The sequence below is a fragment of the Orbicella franksi genome, chromosome 9 (assembly GCF_964199315.1).
Source record: "Orbicella franksi chromosome 9, jaOrbFran1.1, whole genome shotgun sequence".
Taxonomy (NCBI): Eukaryota; Metazoa; Cnidaria; class Anthozoa; order Scleractinia; family Merulinidae; genus Orbicella; species Orbicella franksi.
Window position 1 is genome coordinate 14,323,065 of NC_138153.1, and position 13,054 is coordinate 14,336,118.

Genomic DNA, 13,054 nt, shown 5'->3' on the forward strand with positions numbered 1-13,054 from the left:
GGGTGAGGGAAGGGCGAAACAAAAGAACCAATGGAAATGGGACAACCACGATCAAAATGTACAGGATTGCCAATAATCCGTACGCAATATGCTTTCCGCTGAAGAAATCAATGTTACCGTTTGCGTACACCACAATCTTGGATCCGACTTCGGCGGGATGCAGTATACGCAAAGAGATTCGGGTAATATCAGTGTAGCAAAGGACAAAAATGGTACAGAAGGCGCGAAATGGGGCGGCTTTGACTCGTTTGCTGAACCACCAGTTGGGATGTTTGCCTACGGCTTTGGCTAGCAAAATGACCAACACCAAAACATACGTTGGTAGGGCGTACATTATTGCCAACTTATCAGCATCGTCCAAACCAGCAGCAAAGCAAACTCCACCTGAGCCTGTCTTGAATTGAAAGTTAGCGAGACCGATGACAAACTCGATGAAAGGATCGAAGTTAAAGCCTGCGGGTGTTATTACCTTCATGACTTGGTAAGAATACAACCAGGCATTCAAGTATCCAGTGAAGAAATCGAGATCAATGAGCATGATCCCCATGACAACAACCAGCAGTATCAGGCCATACAAGAGCAGCAGGAACAGGTACCAGTTAGAACATTTATTCGAGCAACGTTCTCCTCCAAACAAAACGCTGTAATTCGGCTTACAATCTCCGCAAAGCACGCTCTTCTGATCTCTGTTCTCATTGCAAATGCTGGTGGAAATGTACTCATGTTCAGTTTCGTACTGGCTCGAGAGATTACAGTACCCCGTCGGGCAAATATGAGTAACAAATTTGCCATTGACTGATCCTGCCCAGTAGCCATGTTTAAGGTAAAATGTCTTTCCATCAGGTAGGCACCTCGCGACCCCATTGTCTGTAGAATCCATACAAACACACATTCTATTCCTCAACGTAAATCCAGGATAACAGTCTTTTAAGGAAAGGTCAGTTATCGTTTCAGTTAATACCTGTCTTCCCATATAATTCAGCTCCACCGAGAACTTTTCGCTGATGTTTCCCACCAATTTTAGATTCGAAATGCTTCCGTTCGCAACAAACAAGGGCGAAGAAGTGCTTAGTTCGACTGAGGAAGGTCTATGCAGTGGATTAACTTTAACCATGAGAATACCAACAACGGAATTGCCGATCTCGTCAAGTAATGAGACAGAGGCATTAAAAACCTCGCTTGGAGCAACATCCCAATCGCTTCTGTCATAGTGTATGTCCACTGGGTCAGTACTCACTTCCTTTGTCAGGGACGTTCTTTTTCCATCTGCATCTTTGAATTCAACGAATTTCCATCGCAACACGGAGTTGTTTTGACGGGCTTCACCAGCTTGTCGACAGTTCTTCAATGTCGTGGCGTAAACCGAATTTCCTGCCGCAAAATACGGCGCTTTGTTGCCTTGAAAGACAACCTTTGTTTCCCATTCATCATAATCCACGGACGAATCCGAGTATCCAAAGAAACAGATGTGAGTGTTTGTGCCAGTCGCATTGAAACCAACCAGAGGCGGTCCAGGGGCGTAGATATACAAAGCTCCCCCTTTGTCCTCACACTCGTTCCCTTGAAAAAGAAGGTAGGAATCTTTGTGAAAAATAATTCTTGAACGTCCATACATGGCTAGGGCACCTCCTCTGAATCCGCTGTTGTTGAAGAAGTACACGTTACCATGTATTTCCATTGTAGAGCCATCTAAGGCTAAGGCAGACTTAGTGTTGTTGATGAAGGTCACGTTTCCCCGAAATATCAAAGGCACTTCGACGCTGTAAAGTGCGCCTTCTCCGATTGTGACGAGTTCCTTCATTCGGATAACTTGATTTCTTAGAAACAACGAACCGTTGAAGCTGACATGGTATGGCACTTCGGGTCCGATTTGATCTTCGTTTTGATTGGATAGGAAAACTCCCATGGCGGCCCCCACTGTTGCAACGTTGTAAAACCAGTGGCATCGGGTGAAATAGAACTGCGTTACATCTGTCTGGTTGGTTATGCCGGGGATGGTCGTTCCAAAAACTGACATTCCACCTCCCCAAATGGCCGTGTTGTTAACGAACGAGCAGTTGTTCACGGTAAAGGTATTCAGATGACGTCCGTCGCCTTCAATAAGATTGCCTAGTCGAGCCCCTCCACCCGCTAGGTCTCCCTCATTATTTTCAAACCATGTGTCTTCCATCGTGAAGATATTGTTTCTGGTTCTTTCTTTCAACTCTAGTGTCAGGCCTCCTCCCCAATGTGCGCGATTACTGGTGAAAACACAAGATTCTATATCAATGGTGCATCCACTTGCATTTGATCGAAGGAATATTGCCAAACCGCCGCCACGACTGAACGGAAGTTCTGGCGTGTCGACGAAGTCACGCTCACCGCTTCCGTTCAACCATACGGCTTCGTTTCTGAGAAAACGGCAATTCCGGAAAATGTAAGAGTTGTTATGCTGAAACGAGTTGTGCGTGCTCGGAGTTACATTGACAGTGTTATGTCCATAAGGATCTAGCCCCAAATAAACACCTCCTCCTGAATAGACATAGTCTATGGAGCCATCTACATCTGGACTTTCATTCATGGATGTTGTGTTACTACGGTGGGCTACATTGTCAGCGAGTATGCTGTGTGTAAAATTGACAAAGCCGCCACAATCATAACAATTAAAACCAAGTCCCGGGGAGGATGAGATCTCGACGTTAGAGAGTCGTATATTCCTGCAGTAACGAAAGTCTAAGGCAGCTTTAAAATTGACTCCATCCAGGCCACGATAAGGTTTCTTCGCACCAACTGAGCTTCGATGCCATCCGCCACACTTCTGCAACTTGATTCCCTCGAAGAATATACTGTCGCTCAGTATAAATGAAAGACTTACATTTGCCTCGCACGTTATTTCCACAAGGTCAGGATCGAAACTCTGTCCTACCAGGCCAAAGTTCAACAAATTCGTAAAACTGTAGCTCTTTGCCAGCGTGTAATTGCCATTTGCTGCTGATATTGTTGTCGAGTTTGCCCCCTTTTGGCGAGCTAGTGAGATGGCGAAATCTAACGACTGACAGGGCTGACTCGAATTGCCGCAATGTGGCGAGTCACTTCCGTTTGGTGAAACGAAAATACTTGTCATCCTTTCTGACGCTGCCGATCGGTGATAAATCAAAGAAATGAGACCAGCAAATCGTAAGATAAAAGCGAGCATTCGGATTCCGATCGTGGTCTCTCACATTAACGCATCAACTTCATCAACATTCAATTGTCAGATTCTCGGAAATATTGCACAATTTATTAGACCCGCTGTGTCACGCCATTCCGCACGTAATTCTCTATTTTCCAATTGCCCATAACTCACTCTGTTTGCCCCCCAAATTTTGCATAAACTATTGTTGTGAAATGCTCTTGGGAGGTCTGCATATTCCCAAGAGCATTTCACAACAATAGTTTATGTAAAATTTGGGGGGCAAACAGAGTGAGTTATGGGCAATTGGAAAATAGAGAATTGACGTAAATGTTTACAAAAGGAAAACGATAAAGTAGACGATGATGGAATATTACAGAGAGTTTTAAAGGATTATATGTGACGTTTAAAGTGGCATCGTATCAAAACAAAATTTTTGGATTGCATTACATAAATCTTTGGAAGAGAATTAAAATTATAATTACCTGACCAAAACGATTTCTCGAACACCTCCCTTTATATATTAACCATCGTCAATCAAACACTGTTATTTTACCCCCAATTTCTCGAACTAACGGATTTTTCAAAACTAACTTTCGTTTCCCTTGGAGTATTCCAAAATAGTGAATTGCTGTATGGAACTAAATCGAAATTTCCGCGGTCGCGTTAAATTTTGGTTTCGTTGCAGCTCATGATCTTTTGCCAGTAAATGTTAACGTAGGAAGGTTTGTTTTCCCCTTGGTAAATTTTTAAGTTAGAAAAAACGCTAACAGCAGCGAATGCAAAGAAATAGTTCAACAAAGCCTCAAAACTCCTCTTCTAGCTTTTTCGTGCCCATAACAGTTGCGTTATCTTACAGCGTGACATGCGGCACGCGACCGTGACGGGACCCGTGACTACTGTTATAGTTAAATCCCAAAAAACATCAGAAATCCGAAAAACGTCAGAAATCGGTAAATGGTTTCTTGGTAGAAAAAGAAAAACTAACGAAAAAGGAAACGAAAAAACGCCAGGAGGGACCAGTAGGATCCAAACTCCTTAAGTCTCGCATGGCGAGTCACCGCTTATCACACTGCGCTACTAGCTTATCAGTTCTCCTCAAATGAAAGTTTTAATTATTTATTTACGTACCGCAGGCTCAAGTGTTTCGTTCAATCTATACCTCACTTTTGACCAAGCAAAATTATCTTGCCGTTTTTGGCTACTGCACAAGGAAGACATGTACAGATACATGCAACGTAAAACGCGTAGGCAGGCCTGAGTAACAAACAGTTTCTCAACGTTGAACTTTTTCATTTTGCAAATATCACAACACACCCCTGAATGGAAAAAGGCTTTATGGGCTTGTTCGAAAGCTAGACTGCCCTCACATCACAAGTAGTTCCTAAATGAGCAATGCGTCATAAAACTCTTTCGTAATTTATTTTCCAAGTTCAGTGGCTGTGTTTGATTTGTCTTGCAATGAAAAGAAAATTACACGGTCGCTTCAAAAAATGGATATTATTTTCTCGTGTTAAAAACGATGTTTTACTCACTTGCTGTGCTCGTTTGTAAAATGTTGTTTTTGCCACCAGAAAATAAAATTTATATCTTCGCACCGCCGTGTATATCCTCTTTCTAAATAAATAAATAAATAAATAAATAAATAAATAAATAAATAAATAGATAAATAAATAAATAAATATACATTTATATAGCGCCATTTTCCACTAATTGTCCATGGCGCTTTACAATACTTTAAAATTAAGAACCTAAGTTTGAAATCCTAAAATTAAAATCCTAATCCTTTAACAACCTAAAATCCTAATCCTAAAAATTAAAATCCTAATAAAAAGTAAAAACTACAAATCAAATGCACGCTTAAAAAGATAAGTCTTAAGATAAGTCTTAAGATCTATATATTTTATAATAAAAATTATAATGATTTTAAGGAAAACGACCACCTTTTTAAGTTTAAAAGACATGTTTCGACAGAACTTCTGTCATCTTCAGTTGAATGAATGATTACAAAGCAAGTTGAATAATAAGTAGGCAAAAATGCTAATTAAGACAAATAGTAACAACAGAACGTGAAAAGGTGTAAATTAAAAGGATAATTTTAGATTTACATGGTAAAAAATTGGTCGTTTTCCTTAAAATCTTTACATGTCTGCTGCTATCTAGACCTTTTGGAAAAATTATAATAAAAAAAAGTGATCGAAAGTGGCGCCGGGGGGGGGGGAAGTCTTATTAGAAGAAACTGATGTGGCTTAAACTAATCAATTATAACATATATTAACACTTAGCAAAATGTAAATATCACCTACGTGTAGGTTGCAGTCTAAAAATAAAAAGTAAGGGCATACTTCAACTAGAACTCCCCTTATTACACCGAACAATTAATTACTCTTTGTGCAACGCAACATTATCCCACGTAGAGTATATAGTCAAATTTCGTTAATTATAAGATGTCGAATTGGAATGGGGCAAAGACCAACCTAAACAGGAGTTTCCCTCGCCTCTGATTTTCCCATGAAAGTGAAATCATCACTGGACAATTGTGCGTAACTTAACTTCACCAGAACGTGGAGGTTTATCGTAAAAAAACTAACAATAGCTGTAACAATGGGCCACATAAGCAACGCCAACCCATCCATCCAAACCCACACACCCACCCACCCACTCACCCACCCACGAGTCTCCCTCTCCCATTAATGGAGTTGTGAACTCTGGCTGTGTGAATCATTAGCATACTGTAATGCGAAAGCGGAAATTATAAAGTCTTGATTTTCACTTTTGATTTTGTTTACTTTCTTTTCTTAACTTGCGATCCGGATGAATGGAATAAGCAAATTTACGTCTCTTCCTAAGTAGCAGTGATACTCAAAACTGTAGAAATCAAGAGCAGACGAGCAAGTCTCTAGCTTTAACCAAAGTTTTAACTTGAACTGGCGTTGCCTACTCAACAATGAAACCACGAGAGCATACGTTGGAGAAAGACACAAACAATGCCAGAAATAAATCCCCGTTAATATCTTTGTGATAAAATAGTCCAATGAGGAGGTCTTGTTGTGACATGTTAAGCCGGAACGGAAAACGGAAGTGGGTGAGGGGGGAGGGAAATGGGTACTGAATTCCCCCTCTCGTGTTGGTTTTTGTTTTTTTTAAATATTTGTTAAACTCCAGGAAAGGAAAAAATAGTTATTTTCAGAACAGCCTTTAACAAGGGAACCAATAAAACTGCCGCTGCCAAATCTTAAACGTAAACTGGATCAGACCTCAGGGAAACCTTCCCAATATCCTTGACGATGTCTAGACACTTTTCTTAGAACTCATTAGCATACCGTGACACTGCCGTTCAAAACTCAACTGTCCACAAAATGATGCGTTTTCGCATATTGCTCTCAACATATATCCTTATTTCGCTTTACTTGCCATCAAAAGCGTCGGGGAACAAGAAAATTTACGTCTCTCCAAATGGCCATGATTCACAGGGTTGTGGAAATTCGACCCAGCCGTGCAAGTCAATCGACGAAGCCTTCGCTATTGCTTTAAATGGATCTGGTGGTGCAAACTCAACACTGATATCAGCTGCAAAAGGAAATTATACGTTGACTAAAACCTTTAATTTGATCAACGTGAACACCTTTGCTTTGGTTGGAGAGGGTTCAAGATCAGACGAGGTAAGAATAACGTGTGAGCCAAACGTAAGTCTGTCGTTTATTCTTTGCCAAAATATTGCTTTCAAAAGTTTCATGTTACATGGATGCGGTGGATGGCGAGAGAGTACGGTAGGAGTTAACAAGTCTCACTCTGCTCACGCTGGACAGAGTCATCAGGGTGTAAAATTTAGGACTGCGTTGGATTTTCGATATTGTCGAAATGCGCGATTCACGAATATCGAGATATCGTTTTCTCCAGGACTTGGTGTTAATCTGTACGATGTCGGAGGTCTTGTAAACTTTACTGATTGCGTGTTGGCAGACAACAAGGCGCTTTCTGCAAACAAGAGTTCAGATGGGTCACTTCAAGAGTTTATTGAAGAAGGCTTTGTGCATTCGGGAGGCGGAATTTACATGATTCTCAACCAGTACGGCGACAACGTTGTCAATGTCACTCCAAGTGAACATGATTCCTTCCAACACAACAACACCTACATCTTCAGGAATTGCCATTTTCTCAGAAATGAAGCTTCCGGTTGGAATTTAAGTCACAAACACGATATTATTGACGATCCTGGTTCCCACTTCAGTTTAGGCGGAGGGCTGGCAATAAATTTTCGAGGAAATGCCAGTAACTGCAACATTACACTCAAGTCTTGCGTATTCCTCGGTAATTACGCGGTGTGGGGAGGAGGTCTTCAAATTCAAACAAGAAATGAAGTAAAAAACAATCATTTTGCAATAGAAAATACTTCGTTTCAGGACAATACCGGTCGTCTAGCCGGAGGAGGTCTGAGGATGGGCAATATACTTCAACGAGGTGCAAGCGACCCTCTGAATACATTTACCTGTGATAATTGTTCATTTATCAGTAACTCGGCGATCTGGGGTGGTGGGATGTCGCTGTATGGAACATCAGTATTATGCCGGATAAACTGTGCCAAGCACAAGATGCAGTTCATCTTTAATCACTCTAGTTGGTCAGGAAACAACGGAACAGTAGGAGCTGCATTGGCAACTATGCTTGCCGACCAAAATGATGTGCAAATTGGACCGGAAATGCCCTACTCAATCAGCTTCATTAACTGTTTATTTTCAAGCAACCAAGTTGTCAAGTTAGAAGAAGGTGTTACCATAGGGGAAGGTGCATTATTCAGCGACCAAGTGCCGCTCATATTTCAAGGAACTACTACATTTAGAAACAACACCAACACGGCGCTGTCCTTAGATGGGTCGACTGTGGAGATATTTGGTAAGATGAATTTCACTAATAACAAGGGGTACAGAGGAGGAGCCGTGGCGATGCGTGGGCTCTCGAGAATAATTTTTCAAAAATTCTGTGAGTTAATTTTTTATAACAACTCGTGTGACCACAGAGGAGGTGCACTATATATTGAATCTGCCGGGTCTCCCTTGGTAGATTTCAATGCAACCGGTGTTAACACACACGAATGCTTCTTCGGGTACACAGATGAAAAAGTTGACTTTAACAAGTGGAAGACATCTGTAATCTTTCAAGGCAATAGGGCGGTCGATGATGGTAAAGGAAACTCAGTATACGCCACGACCCTTAGGTACTGTCGGCGACCCGGAGAATCTCGACAACACAACAACGTCCTGAAGTGGAAATTCATCCACTTCAAATTCTTGAATGGGACCGTTACCTCGCGAGATAGTGAAGTAGCAACCGATGCGATAGACATGAACTATGAACGAAACGACTGGGAGGTTGCACCGGGTGAAGTCTTCGATGCAACTGTCAAATTAATTGACGAGATAGGCAACTCCGTCGTTGGAATAGTCGATGTTGATATCCTATCATCGCCAGTTAAGCTCGACACTACTTCGTCCCTGTTTCTTACTGACGGACATATATCTCATCTCAGGTTGGCTGGAAAACCTGGCAGTTTGTTTACCGTACGTTTGCGCTATGTTGGAAGGCAGGTCTTAGTAGATGCGATCCCCGACATCACAATGCAAAGTTGTCATGAGGGTTTTAAACCTGATGGATCATCATGTTCTTGTATGGACTCTTTAGACGGAGTGGCACGTTGCGACTTGGACGGAAAGACTGTGTACCTTAAGCAGGGCTACTGGGCTGGAAAAGTTGACGGGAAATTCGTTACACACCGCTGCCCCGCTGACTACTGTAACTATACAGAGACCGCCATTCCAGGAGAGTACCAGTACTTCTCTAAACATGTGTGCAAAGGTAACAGAGACCAGAGCAGCGTACTTTGTGGCCAGTGCAAACCAAGCTATAGTGTCTTACTTGGAAACGAAAAGTGCTCAAAGAGCTGTACTAATCGGTGGCTATGGATGATTATTCCCTATGTCATAGCTCTTTTCATAGGGACATGTTTCGTGTTGCTGGTGAATCCAAATCTTTCAAGTGGACATTTAAACGCCTGCTTATATTCGTTTCAAATTATGAAGATACTGACTCCACAGGGGTTTACATTCGACCCCGTTATCGAGTTCCTGGTCGCCCTTTGTAACCTGCAAATCCACATAGGACATGGCATCTGCTTTGCAAGTGGTTTAAACAATGCCGACAAGTTAATCATAATGGCTGCTGTTCCGGTCGTGGAAATTGTTATATTGATGCTTCTTAAAATTCTTTACCCCCTCTGGAGAAGAGCTTTGCAAAGACTCTATGATAGATTACAACAAAGCCAGTGTTGTCGAGGTACTTGTTGCTGCAGGAATGCTTTTCTGAGATGGTTAGACAATTGCTGGGAGGCATTTAACGAACGCGGGGAAAATGGTTTCGCTTATGCCTTCTGTACCATCGCCGTTCTGTGCTATGTTGACATTACTCGCATTTCATTGAAGCTCCTGCATCCTGCCAAAGTTGGAGAACGGACCGTGTTGTTTGCTGACGGTAATATAAGATTCTTTGTCAACCGCGATCACATTTTGTATGGAATTATTGCTATCGCACTCATGCTGGGTGTAATTTGCGTTCCTGTCATATTCATCTTTTTTACAGGCTCAAACCGACATCTCGAACCTTTACGAGCCTGTTATAAGACTGGGCGTCATCCTTTTGTCGCCTTCTACCTTGGTTGTCGCGTCCTTGTCTTAGTAATCAGCACTTACGTGCCAGATGGCCCTTTGAAAAGTGCTTTGCTACAATTCTGCTGCTTTCTTTTCTTGTTTACCATTGCGGTTGCAAGACCTTATAGAGAAGGTGCACGTGGTAATGAAGCAGAAAATCAAGGTGAGGCAGCTGACGAAACTGTGCAAAACCGGTGGATAAACGAATCAGATCTTACAATCCTGACGACACTGGGCGCCATTGTAGTTCTGAGTTCCCCCATCAGCAGCGGTGTCTCCAAAAGTATAGAAAATGGTTTAACAGTGTGTGTTAAGATATTGGCGTACGCCCCTTTAGTAATGGCGGCCCTTCCATACACCCTAAAAGCGTTCGACGCATTACGTAGTACAAGAAGTGCTCAGGTTCCGGAACCAGGAGACGGGCCTAGTGAACCGGATAGGGATTTGACTGAGCGCTCACCACTGCTAGACAGCGTGCAGCAACAAGGTGTATCAGATCCACATTTGGAAGGGCGTGCACCACTGACAGGTGACACACAACATCGTATACCAAACGAATCAGATATACAGCTTAACCAGCGTATACTAATGTTACAAGGAGACAACTCCGAATCCAGATTTGTCACCGCTGAGGAAGAACAGGATGTATGGAAGACAGCCGCCGAAAGCCTCACGTCAGAGGATGTATAATCGCACAAGACAAACCTTACTTTTGTTTTGGACTGTCTCCGGAATCTGATGAGTGTCCTACGTACGGACGTGAAAGGAACTGAAACAATTGCTCGTTCATCTTTGTCGACGAAATTAGGAATTTCTAATTTGGGGCCCAGTCCAAGGATTCTGGTATAAGCGAAGTTTGTGCGACAAGTGGCGGACTTATGAGGGAGATGCTAATAAAGAAATTATTACCTCGATTGACAATTACGCTGGGAACTCGGTCTAAGTAGATTGATAGTAGCCGAATTTATGAATTATTGATAGTGCCGGATCATGATCTCCACACAAAGAGACTTGTGTGGTGGTGCATGATTGCACTGCTAACTATAAAAGTGCCTTATATAAAATAGGAAATGATATAAACAGGAACTGTGTCCGATTGCAGCATTTTCATTAGCATACAAATAGTATTCTACCAGCATACCATTATGTGTTTTACAAGTTACTCGAGTTGGCCCTCCATCATCCCAAATTAGTAGGGAAAATCCCCGCGTTCCCACCCAACAAGGGATATTATTTCCTTGACTTTCTGTTCTATATCATCTTCGTTTAACTGATAATACGACAAACAATGATTTGACATTTATATATCGCTATGACGTTAGAATTCTAAAGCGTAGGAATTAAGTTTAGTTCCTTAGTGGATGCTTTTTCCAAAAAACAGAACAGTTTTATAACACGATAACTCAAGATTAAGATTGCTTCTATGCGTATGCTATGATTAACCAACGACATTTTGTAGACTATGATTTTTTATTTTGCAGTGAATAAGTATGTAGAGGTATCAAATAAGACTTGATGTTATTTTTCTTGATATTTTATACGTTCTTATTCTTTTCTTCAAGTTACTTATTATGTTATCTATTTTTAAGAAAAACTGGTGTGATGTCTCGCGATTTTTATTTCGCGACAAAACTAACTGTAAATGTAGATGCAGATACATATTACGCCAGGTTTGCACTAGGGCTTGGGAGTTCAAGGTGTGGTTAACACTATCCACTGGAATAATTAATCACTCGATAGTATATTTAGATTATTCTTTAAGCGGATAGCTTTGTCGATACATTGCTTTAACAGTCTTTTTTTTCTGACACCTCTGTAAAATTAATGTTTGTGAGCGTTTGAATTAAAATTGAATTGAATTGAATTGTATTGAACAACAGTAGCTAAACGTAAAGATTCAGAAAGTAGCGCGAGCTGGGAAGTAGCGCGAGCTTTGCACTAGTGAGCTCAGCTCACTAGTGCAAAGTTAGAGTGCCAGGAGCAAACTATACTGGCGGATCGCACTGGGCATACCAACTATGGGGTCCGGAGTCATGCTCTCCCGGAAATACGCATATCTTCTAGAATGTTTGGGAATAAATCTGAAACTGCTTCGCGATTTAGAATTCACACCATCAGACAGCATCGCAGTTTGGGCATGTTGGGCATGGGTATGTAACTCAATCATATTACATTTGACGAAATAAATGGATTCAAATTTGACCCGTCTTTTTTAAATCTCTGTTAGATTTCTTGAGTAATTCCCTCTTTCACTCATCTCCAAATCAAGGGATTCTCTCCCTCTCCCCCTCCCCCCTCAACATCTTCAGGATCTCTCTCCAAATCTTTAGGATCTTTCCCATTGGGCGATTAATAGTGACCGGTTTTAGTTTAACCCCGTCCTTTCATACCAGAGTTAAAAACCTTGTGCCTGCTTGTAATTCTATCCCGTTGCTGCACATTATGGAGCCATCTGCAGTGGGCTTACAAAACATATTCGGCTCTCTCAAAAATTACCATTAGTCTTGTCTCCACCAAATTTTCATTTTGTAAAAGTCTCCAAACCTAAAAAAATCAACAAATTATTTGCTAACCGCAAAATTTCCACCAGAAAGGAAACTAAACACATGCTGATCGCGGCGAAACAACTTAAACGACCTTTTCCTTAAAGTAAATAGTTCTACAAGTTTTTATAATAATTCTCAGCTCGATCAAATACCGTCGGCACTTTTAATATGAAACTGATGGCAGATATTTTTGCAAAATAAACACAGAATTTCCCCACAGAGGGGGGCCCTAACTCTGTCGAGTCCACCCGATTTTGGCATGTGAGCTATGCCTTTTGGTAAAATTCAGGAACTTAGTTATCACATCTCTGGGTGTCGCTGCTGTTCAAAGAGATGCATCGGTAAGGCATTTCATTATTAACTTACACAGAGCACGTGAAAAGTAGGAATAAAGTTTGTTGATGGAGCTATAAAAATGAGTACTTGTGTATACTGGGTAGGGAAGTTGGATGGTGGATTAAAAGGAATGTACGGGAAATGCTACGTAAGAGATAAACCAAATAACCAGTTCTAGATCTGCTATGAAGTAAAAAGAGAGCATCATTGGAAAGTTGGACGGTGGATTGAAAGGAATGTACGGGAAATCCTACGTAAAAGATAAACCAAATAACCAGTTGTAGATCTGCTATGAAGTAAAAATCATTATTAACAATACT

At 41.4% G+C, this 13,054-nt stretch overlaps 2 protein-coding genes across 2 annotated transcripts in view; one reads left to right on the forward strand and one right to left on the reverse strand.

The window, feature by feature from the left end:
* LOC145497307 (uncharacterized) overlaps window positions 1-3,747 on the reverse strand; it is a 4,892-nt gene extending 1,145 nt beyond the window's left edge. Inside the window, exon 1 of the mRNA XM_081477132.1 lies at window positions 1-3,747. This exon is cut by the window's left edge and continues 1,145 nt beyond it. Coding sequence (XP_081333258.1) covers window positions 1-3,175 — 3,175 coding nt within the window. The 5' untranslated portion in view covers window positions 3,176-3,747.
* Window positions 3,748-6,181: 2,434 nt separating this feature from the next.
* LOC145496407 (uncharacterized) lies at window positions 6,182-13,037 on the forward strand. Its single transcript, XM_081476048.1, has one exon. It carries the CDS (start codon window positions 6,511-6,513, stop codon window positions 10,540-10,542), a length of 4,032 nt encoding a protein of 1,343 aa, XP_081332174.1. The 5' UTR covers window positions 6,182-6,510; the 3' UTR covers window positions 10,543-13,037.
* The last annotated feature ends 17 nt before the right edge of the window (window positions 13,038-13,054 follow it).

Excerpts from the sequence above, each read along its gene's own strand:
- LOC145496407 (XM_081476048.1), top strand. The coding sequence starts at position 6,511 with ATGATGCGTTTTCGCATATTGCTCTCAACATATATCCTTATTTCGCTT.